Genomic DNA, 20,522 nt, shown 5'->3' on the forward strand with positions numbered 1-20,522 from the left:
TTTATAAGAAGATATAAAATCCCTCAATTTTCAGCTATGTTTGAAGATTTTTATATATATATATATATATATTTTTTACAAACTAAACTGTTACATTATACCCCTTAAAAGGACTTTCATCCTCGAAAGTATCTGCATCCCAAAATAGCTCTAGATATTTCTTCCTCGTTTCATTCTCTCGTTCCCAAGTGGCTTCCTCGACTTATTGGTTTCTCCACAACAATCTCTCGTGCTAGGGTCTTTACTTCCCTTGAAAGGATTCTCATTGATTTTTCTTCGTAACGTAAGCTTCTACCACTTCAAGGTGTTCATAGTCTACCACATGCGTGGGATTGGTTAGACACATGAAGTACATTGTACGCCGCTGAAAAGGATAAAATGGTAAGGCTAATCTATATGCAACNCTAGGTGTTCATAGTCTACCACATGCGTGGGATTGGTTAGACACATGAAATACATTGTATACCGCTGAAAAGGATAAAATGGTAAGGCTAATCTATATGCAACAGGGTTCGATTCGATCCAAAATTTCCAAGGGTCCTACAAAGCATGGACTCAACTTACACTCGTGTCCAAACGTTTAAACACCTTTCATTGGGGTCGCTTTCAAGGATACCCTGTCGCCACGTTAAACTCTAGAGTCCCACGCCTTACATCTGCATTCCAGTTAGGTTGATTTAAAAAAAAAATATTAAAAAAAATAAAATAAAAAATTAACATATAAAGTTGAAACGAATTGGGTTAATGAGCGTTAAGATAGAACCGACAGTGACAGCGACCACGGCGGCGGCGAGGGCTGGTTATTCGTTGAGCGACTGTTCCGGAATGAAATAAAAGCTCAGCCCCAAACCCCAAACCCCAAACCCAAACCCCAAACACTTTTTGAAATATCAAAGAAGTCAAAAAAGGCATTCAATTTTCCATATCGGAGCTTCCGATACTTGGAGAGGGGCCGGAGCCGAAACTGCGGCGGGAATTAACCAAATTTTCTACTAAATATCTTTGCTCAATCACCATCAATGTCGCAAAGTTCCAAATCCCCCATCCAGGCACGCCAATTTCAACCTTCCTTGCCTTTCCTCTGTTCTCTTTACTTTTTTTAGCAATTAATTCAAACTTTGAATTCACCTCTCACTCTCTCTCTCTCTGTTTCCTGTTTTCTTTTTCAATCTCAGTATCGGGCTGTGCTGTCCAAATCCATGCCGTTTGAATCGCAGTCGCACAAGAAGAACTACGCCGACGAGGTAACCAGCGCTGCTGCTTTCGATGATGCGTATGCCATTTCGATGCATTCCAAACAACTCATTGAAATCGATAACAACGCTAAACCGCCATTTCACTTCCAGCTTCCGGATGCCAGGCTTGCCGTTAAAGTGAGTCCTCCTTTTTTGCCTTTTTATGTGTATTAAAGTAATATACTCATTTCCTTATTCAACATTTCCGTTACCTTCAATTTTGAAACATCCAATTTGTTGTTCTTTAGCTTCTCATTGGAATGTTTACTGCTTATGGTTTAATGTTGTATTATAGAGGAGAAAAGTAAAAAGAGAAGGATCAAAAGGAAAGCGATTGAATGATTCAAACTTTCCAACACGAATGTATTTTCTGTTGTGGGTTTCAGCATTATACTGCATGTTGTTGAAAGTGGGCTTATTATTATGTCCTTCACATTGTCAGTCACTTTGGAGCAGTAGCTATTTAGAACTAAGCAACTGGATGAATTGTGGGTTTCGCTTGTTTCGCTTCCAGTAACTTCAGATGAATTAAATTTGTGGTATTTTGGGGGTTGGCCTTTTTATTGCATGCTCTTCTGTAGCTGATTCCTGAACCTTTTTGCTCTATCAAATTATGCCCTTCCAGATGTATTGATGTATATTTTCTCACAGTAACCGTGTTTTTTCATATCTAACTTCATGTTTCTCCACAATGCAACAAATATTGAACTGCTTATCAAGATATAATTAATTTTTGTTACCAACGCAATGTCATTACGTTTAAACATGATTCAACGCTCAGGATTTCTTTAGGACTAGAGAAGTTGCTGAGTTTGTTAGTGGAGCCTTGGCAGGGGCTATGACAAAAGCTGTGCTTGCTCCTCTTGAGACAATCAGGTTGGCTTCTCTGTAATTACTTTCATCTACAGTTCCCTCAGTTTTTTGTACATCATATAATGGCTATCTGCAAGATGATGATACTGATGATATTGCCAAATGTTCAAAGTTATATGAGCTACCATTCAAGGCGGAAAAGCAAGAATGGTGGTCTAAACAGGATGCGATAGCAGATTTGTTAGGGATCAAACTATGTCAACTTGTTAGCCATACTGGGGAAATGTACAATCTGTTGACTAGCATGGATAAAATGTTGATTTAGGTTGTATTATGTATTGGGACGTGAAAATTATTTGGAGGGTTTCATACTCTAAAATTTGGCTTCTATAATCCTTCAATGTCATCTATGTCTTCATGTTCTAGGTTTATTAATTAGTTTATTTTGATAGTATATCATGATTACTGAACATAAAAATATGCAGGACGAGAATGGTTGTCGGTGTGGGATCAAAACAAATTGCTGGTAGCTTTATTGAGGTCATTGAGCAGCAAGGTTGGCAGGGTCTATGGGCTGGAAATGCAATCAATATGGTTCGCATAGTTCCTACGCAGGCAATTGAATTTGGAACATTCGAGTGGGTAAAACGAACAATGACTGCAGCACAGGAGAGATGGAGTAAAAAGGAACGGTCAAGTGTACATATTGGCCCTGTCAATTTACATTTATCACTCTCCTGGATTTCTCCTGTTGCTGTAGGCGGTGCCGCTGCTGGTGTAGTTAGCACTCTAGCATGCCATCCTCTTGAAGTTTTGAAGGTATGACTGTCTCGTCTTGCTGTCGTAAAAAGCTTGCAGTAATATTCATTTTATATACAGAAAACTTCACCATATGCTACTTTCACGTGACCAAGATAACACGACTGCTACTTGTGCAAGTCCATTAAGATCTTGCCTAGTTGTTCCTTCTATAGGATTTTGTGGTCCAATCTTCTTGATGTGGAAGAAGAATTCTTCCATGAAAGTTTTGTGTGAGATCCTATATCGGTTGGAGAGGAGAACGAAGCATTGTCTATAAGGGTGTGGAAACCTCTCCATACCAGACGCGTTCTAAAACCTTGAGGGAAAGCCCGAAAGAGAAAGCTCAAAGAGGACAATATCTACTAACGGTAGGCTTGGGCTGCTTCAAATAGTATCAGAGCCAAACACTAGACAGTGTGCCAGCGAGGACACTGGACCCCAAGGGGGGTGGATTGTGAGATCCCACATCGGTTAGAGAGGAGTACGAAGCATTTGCTTATATGAGTGTGGAAATCTCTCCCTACCAGACGTGTTTTAAAACCTTGAATGAAAGCCCAAAGAGGACAATATCTGCTAGCAGTGGGCTTGGGCTTGAGCTTGAGCTGTTATACTTTGAAAAATCATCCACTTGTTAATTTCTTCGGCTATAAAAACTGTTGTTTTCGCTTACATTCTAAATGCAGGATCGCTTGACAATCAGTCCCGAGGTTTATCCTAATTTAAGCATTGCAGTTAGCACGATTTACAGAGACGGCGGCCTTGGTGCATTTTATGCGGGTATTTCACCTACACTCGTTGGCATGCTTCCATACAGTACAAGTTATTATTTCATGTACGAGACAGTGAAGAACGCATACTGCCTAAAGAAGAAAAAGAAATCTCTGAACCGTATAGAGATGCTTCTGGTTGGAGCTCTTTCAGGTGAGTCATTTGACCTTAATGGTGAAATTGCTGTTTCTATTTCTCTACAAATAATTCATGAAAGAGCATGTGATTTGATTCTATTCTTAAAAATCGAGATTTTTTGCTTCTATTTCAATTGTTATAGTCCTATTAACTAAGTCCATGGAGAGGAGGTCTGCTTAATTTGAAATTTCTGTACATAAATTTGCTTCTATTTATGTCATTTCTTTGACTGGTTTTATGGTTTGATGAGTGATGACGCACATGTCGTGCGATATGTACTTGGTCGTTATGACCGAAAAACATACGGTTTGACTCCCATATCAAGGGTGGTTGGTCAAGTTTCAAGCGTACGTGTTTAGGATTTTATAGACTAAAAGTCAACGAATGGCATAAAATGGGGCCATGCAGTGTTAAAAAGTTTTTAAAGATTTTTTACGTTACGACACCGAAATCGAGTTTCAATGTGTGTAGGTTTCACCGCGAGCACGATCAGCTTCCCTCTGGAAGTGGCTAGAAAGCGACTGATGGTAGGAGCTCTACAGGGGAAATGCCCACCAAACATGGCAGCAGCAATTACTGAAGTGGTCCGGGAAGAAGGCCTTAAGGGACTCTACAGAGGATGGGGCGCTAGCTGTTTGAAGGTCATGCCTTCTTCTGGCATCACCTGGATGTTTTATGAGGCCTGGAAGGACATACTTTTGGTCAACAATAACCATATATGACTTCTCCCAGCCCCCACACAGTTCTCTCTCTTTCTTTTCTCCTTTTGTCCCTTTTATTTATTCAGAATACTAAACCTGGACCCACTATGGTCTAATTTTAAACGCCTGTTGGTGGGCCAGGGCAAGTTGAAAACAAGCCAATCTATGAGCTCCACCTGCCATTCTCACTTGTGGAAAGTGAGCTACAATTTTGGCCCCTTGGGGTGCCTGCTCTGTACTGAATAAACAATTTTTATGAAAGTTTCTTTCTTAACGTGTTCGACACATGGTTGGTGTGTATTATAAGTATGTGCATGTCCTTATTTGAACGAGCAGCGTTCAAACTTTACTAATTTCTACGCTGGCAAATGGATTATCAACTTTTAAACCATCCTTTCATGTATCATATTGAAAAGAACCATACCGGAAGGAATTGTACTCTAAACTATTTTAATTGCTGAACCAGTTCCTTCGGCAGTACATGTATAGGTTTTTTAGTAGGCTAACAAAACACCGAAAAGGTACATTAGAAAAAACTAATTAAATTAGTACTGAAGGAATCGTCGTGATGGGAGGAGAGACGTCTGCCTGTAGACCAAAAATTCGAACGAGAGACTTCTTTCTTCACTCGTGGATTCTTGGTTTAGAAGGTAATTTTCCAGCGACATTGGTTGATCTACTCTTTGAATTGCTATGTTTTTCTACCTTGTGATCATTTGCTGACTTCTGCTTCCGCAATGTATCATCAGCATATCGACGCCAAAGTGCTTCCCTTTCCTTCCTTGGGAGTTTACTGTATCTGGGATCGGGTTTCAATGTTCGTTTGGCCATTGTCCATGAATTAAGAACTGTCTTTCCATCTTCAGATACCTGAGAAACTACCTCGGCTGTAAATGCTTCAGATAATAGAGTTCTAAACTCGTTTGCACACCGCTGCAGAAAAAACGGAAAAGAAATGAGAGACAGAAATGCGGTTAGCAAACTGCAACAGCCATAAATTTTCACTTTCCAGTTGTAATGCAGTGAAAAGACAAGTGAGTAATCAACCCACTATAGGGAACAACTCTTAAGTCTCAATTCATGTTAAATACGTGGAAAACAATTATCAAGTCATACATGTTAAGTCTTTCCCATTCACTTTGTTGAAGCATTACGAAATTGACTAGAAATATCGACAATGAATTGCTTCCCAATTTTTTTTCGAAGTACATTTGCTTCGGTGATATTTGACAGATATTACGATAACCAGAAATTTGGGATAGAAATAAGACAAGCACATAGTTTTCATAACATGAATCCTAGTAGAGAGAAGATTATAACAAATTCATAAATATGGTCCTAAATTCTATTGAAACTGAACGTATCATATGAAAATGAGAAGCAAAGAAATGTAAAACCTTTTAGAGGATTGTTGGGAGTGAGTCTCACGTTGACTAATTTAAGGAATGATCATAGGTTTATAAGTAAAGGAATACATCTCCATTGGTATGAGGCCTTTTGGGGAAGCCCAAAGCAAAGCCACGAGAGTTTATGCTCAAAGTGGACAATATCATACCATTGTGGAGAGTCGTGATTCCTAACATAGTATCAGAGCAATGCCATAAACTTAGCCATGATAATAGAATCCTCAAATATCGAACAAAGATTGTGAGCCTCGAAGGTGTAGTCAAAAAGTGACTAAAGTGTTGAACAAAAGGTGTACTTTGTTCGAGGGCTCCAGAGAAAGGAGTCGAACCTCGATTAAGGGTAGGCTATTCGAGAGTTCCATAAGCCTCAGGGGAGGCTTATAGTGTACTTTGTTCAAGGGGAGGATGGTTGAGGATTGTTGGGAGTGAGTCCCACGCTAGCTAATTTAGGGAATGATCATAGGTTTATAAGTAAAGGAATACATCTCCATTGGGTATGAGGCCTTTTGGGGAAGCCCAAAGCAAAGCCATGAGAGCTTATGCTCAAAGTGGACAATATCATATCATTGTGGAGAGTCGTGATTCCTAACATAGTATTAGAGCAATGCCATAAACTTAGCCATGATAATAGAATCCTCAAATATCGAACAAAGATTGTGAGCCTCGAAGGTGTTTGTAAAAAAGTGACTAAAGTGTCGAACAAATGGTGTACTTTGTTCAAGGGCTCCAGAGAAAGGAGTTGAACCTCGATTAAGGGGAGACTGTTCGAGAGTTCCATAACCCTCAGGGGAGGCTTATAGCGTACTTTGTTCAAGGGGAGGATTGTTGAGGATTGTTGGGAGTGAGTCCCACGCTGACTAATTTAGGGAATGATCATAGGTTTATAAGTAAAGGAATATATCTCCATTGGTATGAGGCCTTTTGGGGAAGCCCAAAGGAAAGCCATGAGAGTTTATGCTCAAAGTGGACAATATCATACCATTGTAGAGAGTCATGATTCCTAACAAAACCCATCAATGGAAGACAGATAATGCGATAACCAGAAGGATAGAGAACTAAGATGAGCACATAGTTTTCATAACATTTGAATCCTAGTAGAGAGTCAAAGATGCGGAAAAAAGATGAGAGAACCAAATATTGGATTGCCTCCAGTTATATTAAAAGCCTCGAAAAGCCATCTAAACTTCATGATTTGATATAAGATCAGCTCAAATTCAAATTATATACTTTATGAAAAAATATTGAGCGTGGATCTGCAAATGTTAGTGAAAAGGATGAAAAATCAAAGATCAGCGAGTTGTAGAATTACCTCTTGCAGCATCTTTACATGTTCTCTGAATAGCTTTTCTGTGTCAGATGAATCTAAATCAGGATTGGATGCACGCCCTTGTGGATCCTTCTCCAATTTAACTTTTGACTCAGACCAAGAGGCCTAAGCAAAAAACAAAACAAAAAAGGTGCTAGTTAACACTGCAGGATCCACCAAACCAGATCGTATTTGACTACTGTTCATTAGTAGGGAGGGATTGAATAGATGTTTAACAAAAATAAATAAATTTCTAATGACTTATAGTTAACTTCATGACAGACAAACCAGGCTCCATTTTTCTTAGTCCATTACCCTCCCACCTATCTCTCTTTCCTTTCTTCATTTTTTCCAAAACTAGCCACAGAATCATGGTACAAAAGATATACCTGAGGGTCTTTGATCGACTCAACAAGCAATGCTTGAAAAGATGCAACAGCCTCTTTCTTCCGTACTTTTAGGCGCACCCTTTCCATTTCTTGCTCTTCTCTTTCCTTCCGTTTCCGCCACTCTCTCTCCCTTTCCTTCAGTTTCTCCTGAAATAAGCATTAGAAAATAAGTAGAAGTATTCAGCATGGCTTCCATCTATTGTCGAACACTTAGGTAGGATTCTAATCTTATGTAACAAAACAACTGTGATATGCGTTAGGTGGCACAATTATTATCAGCGGAAGTTTAAGTTTTATGCACCAAACAGGCCACTATTTGATCTTGGTGGTTTTTGTCTATATTCTTTTATAATTATTTTTGGAAAAGCAAAGGCAAAACGGAGTTACATTGGATAAGCCAAAACACATAAGCATAAAAAATCTCCCTAGTTTAGAGACTAAAGAAGCACGTCTTATCCAAATGAACAATGAGGCTTATAGTGTACTTTGTTCAAGGGGAGGATGGTTGAGGATTGTTGGGAGTGAGTCCCACGCTAGCTAATTTAGGGAATGATCATAGGTTTATAAGTAAAGGAATACATCTCCATTGGGTATGAGGCCTTTTGGGGAAGCCCAAAGCAAAGCCATGAGAGCTTATGCTCAAAGTGGACAATATCATATCATTGTGGAGAGTCGTGATTCCTAACATAGTATTAGAGCAATGCCATAAACTTAGCCATGATAATAGAATCCTCAAATATCGAACAAAGATTGTGAGCCTCGAAGGTGTTTGTAAAAAAGTGACTAAAGTGTCGAACAAATGGTGTACTTTGTTCAAGGGCTCCAGAGAAAGGAGTTGAACCTCGATTAAGGGGAGACTGTTCGAGAGTTCCATAACCCTCAGGGGAGGCTTATAGCGTACTTTGTTCAAGGGGAGGATTGTTGAGGATTGTTGGGAGTGAGTCCCACGCTGACTAATTTAGGGAATGATCATAGGTTTATAAGTAAAGGAATATATCTCCATTGGTATGAGGCCTTTTGGGGAAGCCCAAAGGAAAGCCATGAGAGTTTATGCTCAAAGTGGACAATATCATACCATTGTAGAGAGTCATGATTCCTAACAAAACCCATCAATGGAAGACAGATAATGCGATAACCAGAAGGATAGAGAACTAAGATGAGCACATAGTTTTCATAACATTTGAATCCTAGTAGAGAGTCAAAGATGCGGAAAAAAGATGAGAGAACCAAATATTGGATTGCCTCCAGTTATATTAAAAGCCTCGAAAAGCCATCTAAACTTCATGATTTGATATAAGATCAGCTCAAATTCAAATTATATACTTTATGAAAAAATATTGAGCGTGGATCTGCAAATGTTAGTGAAAAGGATGAAAAATCAAAGATCAGCGAGTTGTAGAATTACCTCTTGCAGCATCTTTACATGTTCTCTGAATAGCTTTTCTGTGTCAGATGAATCTAAATCAGGATTGGATGCACGCCCTTGTGGATCCTTCTCCAATTTAACTTTTGACTCAGACCAAGAGGCCTAAGCAAAAAACAAAACAAAAAAGGTGCTAGTTAACACTGCAGGATCCACCAAACCAGATCGTATTTGACTACTGTTCATTAGTAGGGAGGGATTGAATAGATGTTTAACAAAAATAAATAAATTTCTAATGACTTATAGTTAACTTCATGACAGACAAACCAGGCTCCATTTTTCTTAGTCCATTACCCTCCCACCTATCTCTCTTTCCTTTCTTCATTTTTTCCAAAACTAGCCACAGAATCATGGTACAAAAGATATACCTGAGGGTCTTTGATCGACTCAACAAGCAATGCTTGAAAAGATGCAACAGCCTCTTTCTTCCGTACTTTTAGGCGCACCCTTTCCATTTCTTGCTCTTCTCTTTCCTTCCGTTTCCGCCACTCTCTCTCCCTTTCCTTCAGTTTCTCCTGAAATAAGCATTAGAAAATAAGTAGAAGTATTCAGCATGGCTTCCATCTATTGTCGAACACTTAGGTAGGATTCTAATCTTATGTAACAAAACAACTGTGATATGCGTTAGGTGGCACAATTATTATCAGCGGAAGTTTAAGTTTTATGCACCAAACAGGCCACTATTTGATCTTGGTGATTTTTGTCTATATTCTTTTATAATTATTTTTGGAAAAGCAAAGGCAAAACGGAGTTACAGTGGATAAGCCAAAACACATAAGCATAAAAAATCTCCCAAGTTTAGAGACTAAAGAAGCACGTCTTATCCAAATGAACAAAATTTTGAGCGATTACAAAAGAGTTTGTGGAGAACACATGTAACTAGGAGCTAAATACTGTAGTTGTTTCTCGTTGAAAAAAGAAGCTATATACTGTACACTTCCCAAAATAACATAAAAACCATAATTATCACACAAAATACTGTTGTTCTGCACCAGTTACAAGGACCAGAGAGGGGCTTTAGAGAAATTCTTCCAGATCAAGCTTGCTTTTTTTTTTTCTCTTGTTTCTTTTCTAGCCACCAACCCGATCCTTTCGTGGAGAGCAAAGATAGTTTCTTTAGGAGCACAACAAATAATAGAAAACTTGCTGCAAAAGTGAGTTCACCTTTTCATAGGCTTGGTTATGAGGATGATATATACTTTTTTAGGAAACAGAAACTATTTTATTGAGGTGATGAGATGTATAGAAAATTCCAACCAACAAGCAATTACAAAAGGTATTCCCAGTGAGTAATGAAGTAGACAAGCTGTAGTTAGAAAAAGAAGAGCATATTTACTCTAACACAAAGATAAAAAGGAAGTAGACTCTATAAAACTATATGTGACTTTGATGCATTTTTTCTTATCTGAAAAGATGAAATTCTTCCCCTCAAGCCACAAACTACAAATGGAAACCCAAATGAAGTTCAACCATAGGATCTTTTTCTCCGTTTTAAAGGGGCATCCTGCAAGAACAATTGAGAGAAGAATGGGAATGTCTTCAAGCCCAGCCGGCTCCATCCAAAAGAAGATGATCTATAATTTCATCTCTTTACATAGATCAGTAGCTCTTTTTATTTTTGGGGAGTAATAAATGGATTCCACTACGGATGATATCAATACATTCGTGGAAGAAAGGGATTTCTTCATCCCTTTATCAGAACTACAGACACTTAAAAGAAGCAATGGCTGTTGTTGAATCACCTCAAGGGAGCTCTTTTTGCTATCCTTATCTTCAACAGGAATAGTTACTTGAATCCCAAAAAGTTAGGTAATTATCCTTAGTTTTTACTTTTTAATTGAAGCTTCGTTTTTGTGAACCTTGATTACCAAGAATCGATCTTTCTTTTAGTTGTTGAATCTCTCTTTGCTAATAAATTTTTTAAATAAATTTTTATAAAACAAAAACCGAGACAGATCCATGGTCCACGTATTCAAACAGGAAAGCAATATTTTGATAGGATGATCCACGGCTTGAAAATGCTCCTCTTAGATTTAACTACCCGAGACTACAATGCAGCACCTGTCACCTCACCTTGCCTCTTTCCCAAATAACTAACCCATATAGACTAACATACAACTTAACTATGATAAAAGCAGGTTCCTGTAACAAGGAATTTGGAATTTCAGATAAGCGTACCTGCTCCTCCTTTTTAGCTTTTGACTCGCGCTGCTTTTCTTCCTCAACAGCCTTAAGTTCAGATATGTACTCGTTGAATAACATCTCACGGTCCTCATGCTTAACAGATCTGTATCTTGGGTCATCCCGTAGACTATCTTTTACCTATAATAGCATGTCAGAAAGGGGAAGAGAGGGAAATAGTTACATGTATGTTTCAAAATAGTGTAACGTTGTAGTCCAAAGTGTAGCATTTCACACTCGTTACAATTTACTGCAAACAAGAAGAGCAAGAAATGAAAAGATCATTAACTTCGCTTACTCTAAATGATTGAATCGAAAAAGAATTACACAATATCTTTCATCAAGTTTATAAGTCCAGAAACCGGTCCAGAATGGTTGAAAATTAATAAATTCTATGAATTTTTCAGGTTCTTTCTCTCAACAATCAGAAAACATGAGCAAGACAAAGAGAAAAAAACTAAAAGAGTTTGTATCCAAAAAAGTAAAAATAAATAAAACCTATAGGGCCCTTCAGAAATCACTCCTGTGACACACAAAATAGAATAAAAAGATCTCTATTGCCTCAAACCCCATCAAAGATATCATATGAAATGCTACTGTCCAGCCTTTGCAAATTTGCTCAAGTTTTACTGATACCAAATCTTCCCCAAGGACTGGTGAAGAGCTGTTGAGAGCACCCACTCAACACTAATGTACTATTTTCAACATTTCTAATGTCCATTATTAAGGGAAGTCTGTTGTGTACCTCCTTAACTAAATCATTATTTAGCCACCTGGTTCAACAAATTTCCTTTTGTAAAGAGAAGGAGAAAAAGAACCATTGACATGTAGGATAGATAATCATATACTCTCCAGAAAATGAACTACCAATTCAGCATGGTGCACCCACCCTCAACCAACGGGAATTGACGTTGATATCTCCTCTCTCCTGCAGCATGGACTTGAAACTCGTGGTGGAAGCAGCCCATAAAGCTTGAGCCTTTTCAACGGCAGCCTTCTTCAGACAAAGGACCCTACAAGTTACATTGAGGTATCATCCAGCTAAAACTCAACATAATAAGTTAAAGTTAAAGGGCAGATCAAACATAAATCTGGTTACTAGCCTACTACCTTGTTGACTCAAGTTTCTTTTTCAGGGGTTATCAATAGTAAGCACTTTCTGTGGACAAAACTGTTTATACTACATTTGAATAAGTATCCACCTAGAGTAAGACCATATCAAAGAAATGACGCAACCAAATTTCAAATTCCAAAAGGCGTGATCACAAGGCATAACAAAAACAGGAGTAAATGGCAATGTGAGGCTTTAAAAATAAAGGCTCCTAATATAACATGTAAAAGGGCCAAAGTTCCAATTTGCAGAAAAAAATAAGTATGATCCAACATTTGTTGGCCCTCACAGTCAATCTATGTTAAATTAAAAAGGAGGCACATTAAGTATAGATCTTTTACAAAAGATAAACTGCAATGAAGTTATTTCTAGGATAAACCAACCCTATTTAACATCTGAAAGCCTGACTTCACAATTTTAAATATAAATGACAAACTACTGTTCGTGTTGTTTAGAGACAAACAAAAAAGACGACTACAGTGAAAACTTTTCCAACAATATGGTCTACGTGCATGCACACATAATAGGCCAAATAGTATTTTTTTTTCATGGCATAGAAATTGATGGACATGTACGGTCATGACTGTGGTGCATGCCTTCATAATTAAGGGGCCAAAGTTCTTGTTAATTAAGGGGAAAGGATAGATTAAATCATGCACGAAAAGTTCAAAGAAAGATATGAAAAATTTCGAGTCTCCCTCCACCCTTAAATATCTCAGATCAAATAACCTTGTAATTTGCAATTTAAGGGGGGCATTTAATCGAAGTCAGAGCGGGTAAGATGTTTGGCAATTAGATGCAAAGAATTAAGATGTCTGTATGTGATTTAGCATGTATTTTCTCTATTGAAATTTCAATAGTCAACTTTGGCATCAAAATACCACCTTACAAGGCCGTATTTCACCCGACAGGACAATTGCCAATCATATTAATCAACTTCACCAGCTAGAGGAGTGAACTATGACATTAAAAAATCAAGAAGAATGCACGAAAAAAGAGCTATAAAGTACTGGACAAGAAAAATGTTATAGATACTCATTAAATGGCACCTTTCGCTCAATAAATTCTCCCGATCCTTACGATCCAAAGCTTCAAACCGCGGGTCATTGCCCCATTTCTTTTTGAATGTTTGATAACTAGTTGTGTGATCAATATCCTAAAAATAAATAATTACACAGTAGTTAGTACTTAAAATTAAGGACATACTTGACTCTATTTAGAGGGATTTTATAAAAGATATTACAGTTCGCTCAAGAGATTTTGAACTCATCCATCTTAATGCTGTGCTGATTCAAAAGGCTCGATTACAAAAATAGCAACCTTAGACCAGATAATCAATGTGGAAAGGGATATAACCTCAGATGCACTATCCAGTAACTGTTTAAATCCCTCTATTGCAGCCTTCTGAGCAGCTCTTTTCTCCTTACGTTCCTCCTCAGCACGGGTCTTAACAAAGTGTTCAAACAAGGACCTCCTAGCTGAATAACTAGGAATAGCCTGTCATTGAATAAAAACTTCTCAAAACATAATAACAGTAATCCAGCACACAAAGTGCACAACACAAAAATGCTCTTTATATATAAAAAAGAGTTTCTCGTAATAAACATAGTGGGTATCCAGCACATAAAGTGCAAAACGCTAACACAATGGGTTTTCTCTTCAACAGTGGCCAATGACATTTTGCAGATTTTATTGGGTCTCCGTTTGCCCTCTCGGCCTCACTTATAATGGGTCAATGCAGTTGAGGCATTGATTTCTTAATTATAGCAGGAAACAATTAAAAGGTAATAAATATTGCTCATGGTTAGTGCATTTTGAATCAGCTCATCTCAAAGCATCTCTTTTGTGTTCTTTATCTCATCATGTTGGGATATCAATTTTGAATAGGAATACTTTCATATTTCCTCTGTAGTCATTTTCTGTCTCTCTTTTGCTTTGTAATTAGCTTTTCTTTTTGTTCACTCCTTTAGGAGTTTGTAACATCGAGTACAAGCCTCTTTTTATTAGTTCAATGAAAAAAGTAGGTCCGTTGTTTTTTTTTTTTAAAAAAAAAGAGCTTCTCATAATAAAATCTCAAACAGAAAGAACAGTTCTAATCTGGAGGGAAAAAAAGAGAGGATTACAAATGTTGCATTGATAGATAGACGCAAGTATGTTTAAAAAAAGTAGAAAGTTTTTTTTCATCATCATAACGAGACAGAAAATACAGAAGAACAAACTTGTTGGAAGCCATAACAGGAGAAAGTCATGAGTCAACCAAGAATTCAAATGTATGGAAGTAGTCTAACATGGGCAAACAAAATCAAACAAACCTGTATCAAGGGGTACCATTGGTAGCAGACCCTTATTCCCGAACAAAGTAATTCAAATCTTTATACTCAACAAACCTTAAAACGGGGATCAAAAACTATCTTCGGCAATTCCTTGTCCCATTTAGAGAATGGTGCCACTCCCCGCTCCTTAAGCATTTCCTACAATTACATCATAATGAGATGTTTCCACCACAACAGTTAAGGTTGCAAAGGACAGAAATTCCTCAAACTGAAGATTGCATGAACATATATGATGGAAACTTCAGGAATTAGCAAGCAGGAAGAACGAACAAATCAAGACCATGACCAATGATTTGAGAATATACTGTGAATACACTGACCAATCGACTGCCAGGCCTGCTTTCCACTAAATGTTGGCAACATGAAGGGGAGCAGTATGATTTGCCCCCTTTTTTCAGCTCCATGAATGGAGCAGCAAGCTTGGCTGACTGATCAGCAGCCCCGTATTATTTATTATGGGTATGAAATTAATGCATTTACATCACAGAGGCTAGCCCACCCAAGATCACTATGCATAGGAAAGACTCAAATATATAATGAACATGATATTCAGAATACTAGCAAGAGAAGATAACAACAAAAAAATGAAAAACACTCCCGTCTAGTATTATCAAACTGTCAAAAAGATATGATATTGATCCACAATAAAGGGGAAGTTGGATTATACCTTAAACTGAATAATTAACTGCTCATTAGTTGGTCCACTGTCTACATCCTCAGAGTCCGAGGAGGAGTCAGATACATTTCCATCACCATTAGCATCTTTCGGCTTATCCTTGCTGTTCTCAGTCTGCAGTGCCTTAACTGCAGCATCAGCATCTCTCGGCAGATTCACATCTGATTGAGCTATTGTTGGAGCTGAAATAGGCGAGGAAGCTACAGGAGTTCCAGACTCTTGCAATTTTTTCTTGATCAAATCCAGGGCAGAAGATGGCCCTGAAACTCCTACAGTTCTAAGAGGCATGGCTTCACGACCTCCTGTGTTGATGGCAGGAGTATTCATACTGATAGGGGAAGATCCTGGTTCAGTCAACGCATTATTATTTGGCAAAGGACCTGAATGTTCTTTTGTTTTTTCATCATTCTGCTGCCTCAATTCAGTTACTTCATTTGGGATCTGCCAACTGCTTATCTGATTCAGAGAGAGAAAGATAGGTTGGCACAACTGAAAGATGAAAAATTAGGTTCACGGCTAGAATTCACCATTGAGCTAACTCAGTACAAGAGACTTACGTTTCACAACATTCGAAGTACAGGAATCGGGAATATGATTTTGAAGTTCATTTTTCATCCAATAAGTTTACATAGACAATGTCTAATGGTAAATGGACCATCAGGCAGCAGATATATCCTCTGAGAAATCTATCCACTTCTGAGCCCCAGCCTACCTCATGTAGTAAATGACAGCAGATACACATGTTGCTACTTTTCCTAGTTACTTTGTGGAAACAATAAATATTACTTTCTATGTTTTTAATGGGATCGTATAAACATCTTCAATTCTCTTCAAAAAATACTAGAAAGAAAAAAAAAAAATAATACAAGCAGATACACATCCTGCTTCTTTTTCTTGTTACTTCGTGGAAATAATACATGTTACGTTCTATGCTTTTAATGGACTCATATAAGCACCAAATCAATTCTTTACAAAATATATATATATATATACTCGATAACAATCACATAAACAAAGAATATATGCTTAATATGTCCAAAAGACTCCTGACAAAAGCATATGATACAAAATTGGTGGTTAAGTCCTTCAACATAGAGAAAAGCTTTTGAGAACTAACAGCAGTGGACCATTTTCTCATGATATACAAGGTGATAACAACACGAGATATGCATCCAAAAATTTATTTCTAACAAGAAAACTTCCGGACATATAGGAAAGCTGGGGGGAGTTTAGAAGAGAAAAAGAAAATCAAACCTTTGTCTTGTTGTTGTAGTAATACTTTTTACCATCACCCATAGTAACCAAAACCCAATCCGTACCGGACAGGTTTGACCTACAGACAATAGAACATGAGAACATTTAGTAGATAGAAAACCATTATTTGGCATGTTCAGAAGCTAAGAAGTGTAGCCCAACCCACAAAGTTTGGGGGAAAATGATCTTTGTTAGGACTACTAAAAGCCAACATCTAGGAAAGAACAAAATTAGCCCAACAGTTATGTCAATGCCAAAATGAAGAACTAGCATAGATGAAGGGGAGAACACCCATAAAACTGCAAGGATGAATAAAAATATATTAAATTGAAATTAATAAACCAGGGACTGCATCCAGCGATGCCAAACAGACTCAAGTAAGTGGTCCTAAAAATTGAAGGCCAAGTAATGAATAAACATATGGTTTATATTCATCTTTGCCAAAGCAATGAATAAACATATGGTTTACAACCTCCTCGGCAGACAGGATCCAACCACAAAACAAGAATGCCTCCTAAAGAGAAACAAAATATTGGTTCCTATTCCCCAAGTATTTACATATAAGCAATCAAGAATTTGTTTATTGCAAGCAGGTGGAAGCACCAACCAAAGCATTATACATGACATATAAATTATCCATTACAAAAACCTTATCTAATTTTAATTCTTGTCGCCAAACATAAATAAACCATCATAGGCCAGTGCTGACAAGTTTATATATGATACTTACAAGTAATAATGCCGCCCAGAAAATTAGTCATATTACAAAACAAAAATCTCCAAACTGGCCGCAAATCACATAGTTACAATTGTTGTAGAAGTAACTAATAAAATAAGTAAAATGTTTTAGCTTCACATAAAAAGAAAAGCAATCGCATTTCCATCATGGTTTATTAAAGCTACTTACATTGAAACAGATGTTGGTTGCACCATGAGATTGTCAGGCTGCAACAAATTCAATTACATCAAAATTATTGTACATGTATATACACATATTGATGAATGAGATGCACAAAATTGAATATATTGAAAAACCTTAATGCTATAAAAAGGTAATACGGCAGCCGTAATANTTACATCAAAATTATTGTACGTGTATATACACATATTGATGAATGAGATGCACAAAATTGAATATATTGAAAAACCTTAATGCTATAAAAAGGTAATACGGCAGCCGTAATAAGTCATGCCATTCCTACAGAAAAGCATCATAAAGTTCGATAATAAGCTACAATGTCAACAATTATTCATTTCAGCCAGTTACTCATCCCATATTCCACAAAAGCTTCAAGCTGAAATAGAATTGATAATGAACCTGGTGAAACCAAATAACAACAAAATTAATGTGTGTGTGTGTACCGATGGTGTGATGCTAAAGCAGAGGGTGGAGGGTGGAAGAGAGGGAGAGAGATTTATAAGTAACGAACAAGTAGACAAAACGACACTTATGCGCATTTGAAACTATAGAAAGCCTCCGGAAAAATACCTCCCCTTTAAATCCAGAAGGCTTTTCATAAGTAGATTCTCCTGTCAAGGCATTATAGTAGTACATTATTCCTGCTTCAGTCTTGTGGGCAGTCCAATTCTCCGAGTGCTTACTTAAAGAAATACTCTCAGATTGGCCCATACCTTGAGCGTGTTTCTGGGCATCTGTTAAATGATTAAACAATAAATGAAGAACACAAGTTTAGGCACGTGTAAGCACTGAAGTACAAATAGCTTTACCATGATATAAAGATAACAATTTAACAGCATACGGCATACCAAGTTCAGGATGATTGAAGTCTGTCTGGATCAACGAATTTCCAGTAAGATGATTTCCATGACTAGATGGCACAGCAGTGGCCGATGAAACTTGAACAGGGGTAACACCAGGAGGTTGAGGATCGGGCAATGGAACAGAAGGTAGGGGCATTCCACGGGCAGGAAAAGGGAGAGGGCCATGATAAGAAGCAGGGTACGGCAGAAAGGGAGGTCTGGGCATGCCTCCCAACTGAGGAGGCTGAAACCAGATCGCATGAGGTGGAGACACAACGGGAGCTAGAGAAGGATAGGAACCACATATTTGTGGACGAACAGAAGTATTTATTGAGTTAGGAGCTGCATGCATATTGGGTCCTGGGATAGTGGAAGAAGCAGATGAATCGCTAGGTGGAAACATAACTGGCATAGACGGTGACATTCCCGGTGGACCAGGTACCATCGGAGTTCCAGGCGCTAGTTGGTGAATATGGAAAGATTGGGCAGGAGGAACTGGTGAAGTGGCCGGAATCAAATTGGGAATTGAAGATCCATTAGCTGCAGAATTAGAAGTAGGCGGAGCAGGTAGTGACATAGATTGGGAGACGGTTGATGCTGAAGACATGGTGAAATGAAACGTAGCTAAGCAGAAACAAGTGGGGAAACCTGCAACCACGAAGAAAGCCGGTGAGCATCTATACTTACAAAGCTACAATTCCACAGGTGAACAAAGTTTCCTTCAGCAAGATAACCAAAAAAAAGACCAATTAACAAGCTCATATCGTAAGAATTCATGGCGAACTTCGTCGGAATGGCGAGAACTCGATGAAAATAAACAAATCAACGGGAAGAGAAGACAAAACATGGGAAGTAAAAGGAAACGGAAATATATACCCTACCGTGCCGGCGATGCAGACGAGAGGGAGGAAATGAAGAAAGAGCGAATCAGGATGGGAAGAGGAGAGGGGGCCGGGGCCGGGGCCGGGGCCGGGGATCACATGTGGATGAGGTGCCGGAAAGTTAACAGGCGGAGGTTAGGGTTCCGATCTCCGATTGGTGTGTGACGCAGCGGGAGTGATTTGGTTGCGCCTTCCAATCCCAAGTCCAACGTCCGAATTCCAGCGTAGTGCATTTAACTATGGACCGTCCCAACGGGAAGCCCATCTTCGATCCTTCGATCCTTCGACCCATTTGTCCCAATTTTATTTTATATATTTGGCTAAATTAATAAAAATATTTTTTATTTTTTATTTTTTAATTATCTCCAAAATATTCTTAAATTTTATTTTAAAGTTTTATCTAAAGTTTCAAAAATACATTTCATTTTTTTTTAAATATATTTTAAATATTTTGTTTCAAAAATACCTGTAAACGTTTTAAAATACCATTAAGTTTTCAAAAGTTCTATCAATAATTTTAAAACTTTTTTAAAAAAACTTCAAAAATACCTTTAAACGTTAAAAATTGAAATCATCGCAGATTAATGAACTAAAACAAAACTTAGGTTAAGAAATTTCTATTAGAGACGTTAGGATTTTAAAATATTTTATAACTTATTCCCTTTAAAGCTGTTAGAATGAGGACGTGAGATTGATAGTTGGTCTAGACGTGTGACTGACATCAATCAATAGGTTAAATTTTCAAACTTTCTCACTCTCGTGTTATATATAATCAAACAAACTTAAAATATTATGCGTAAAGAAAACTTTCGAAAGTAAAATTTCACCCATTCTTAGAGTACATATCTTCTCTAAAAAATAAATTAAAAACATGGATCAGAAAAATAATATGACGTGACAGAGACATGTGATTTAGTATATATCGAAAAAATTATCTTTATAATCAATAGTCAAATTTTATTATGTAGACTTAGCTTTATAATTCTCAAACGAGTATTATCACTAATTAGTTTTATCTATTTACACGCATAAGAATTTTATTAATATTAATAATAGTTTTGACAACAGGGCATCATTAAAAAAAAAAGTATTAAGATTAAATTGTACATCCAATAAATTAATTTTTGTGAATCTTGAAAGTAAAAAAAAATTAAATTACTAAAAACTAAAATTTATTAAAGTAGTTTTTTAGCCAAATTTACAATATATTAGAAAATATATCTTTTATTTACTAATATTATTATATTTTAGTTAAACATGTAAGTTAAGTATTCCAAGCATTATTTTACTTTTGTGGGCATTTTGGGCATTTGGAGAATTCCTTTTTTTTTTTTCAAAACTATAT

At 37.3% G+C, this 20,522-nt stretch overlaps 2 protein-coding genes across 3 annotated transcripts; one reads left to right on the top strand and one right to left on the bottom strand.

Annotated features, from left to right (window-relative positions):
• Window positions 1-857: 857 nt before the first annotated feature.
• On the top strand, window positions 858-4,741 carry LOC111806511 (probable mitochondrial adenine nucleotide transporter BTL1). The gene is made up of 6 exons (XM_023691859.1): window positions 858-1,049; window positions 1,176-1,373; window positions 2,017-2,111; window positions 2,534-2,867; window positions 3,533-3,770; window positions 4,227-4,741. Exons 1-6 carry the CDS (start codon window positions 1,020-1,022, stop codon window positions 4,475-4,477), a joined length of 1,146 nt encoding a protein of 381 aa, XP_023547627.1. The 5' UTR covers window positions 858-1,019; the 3' UTR covers window positions 4,478-4,741.
• Window positions 4,742-4,877: 136 nt separating this feature from the next.
• Window positions 4,878-19,410, bottom strand: LOC111806510 (pre-mRNA-processing protein 40C). Of its 2 annotated transcripts, none has more exons than XM_023691858.1 (14): window positions 19,173-19,410; window positions 18,303-18,944; window positions 18,025-18,188; window positions 17,443-17,480; window positions 16,536-16,614; window positions 15,273-15,737; window positions 14,660-14,743; window positions 13,629-13,769; window positions 13,322-13,428; window positions 12,051-12,174; window positions 11,159-11,302; window positions 9,349-9,495; window positions 8,963-9,085; window positions 4,878-5,389 (listed from the first exon to the last, which is right to left on the bottom strand). In XM_023691858.1, exons 2-14 carry the CDS (start codon window positions 18,901-18,903, stop codon window positions 5,081-5,083), a joined length of 2,526 nt encoding a protein of 841 aa, XP_023547626.1. In that variant the 5' UTR covers window positions 18,904-18,944; window positions 19,173-19,410; the 3' UTR covers window positions 4,878-5,080. The 2 variants fall into 2 exon arrangements, with proteins under 2 accessions (XP_023547626.1, XP_023547625.1); XM_023691857.1 differs by having other exon boundaries at window positions 19,178-19,408.
• Between the last annotated feature and the right edge of the window lie 1,112 nt (window positions 19,411-20,522).

Source organism: Cucurbita pepo, chromosome LG12 (genome assembly GCF_002806865.2).
Source record: "Cucurbita pepo subsp. pepo cultivar mu-cu-16 chromosome LG12, ASM280686v2, whole genome shotgun sequence".
NCBI lineage: Eukaryota > Viridiplantae > Streptophyta > Magnoliopsida > Cucurbitales > Cucurbitaceae > Cucurbita > Cucurbita pepo.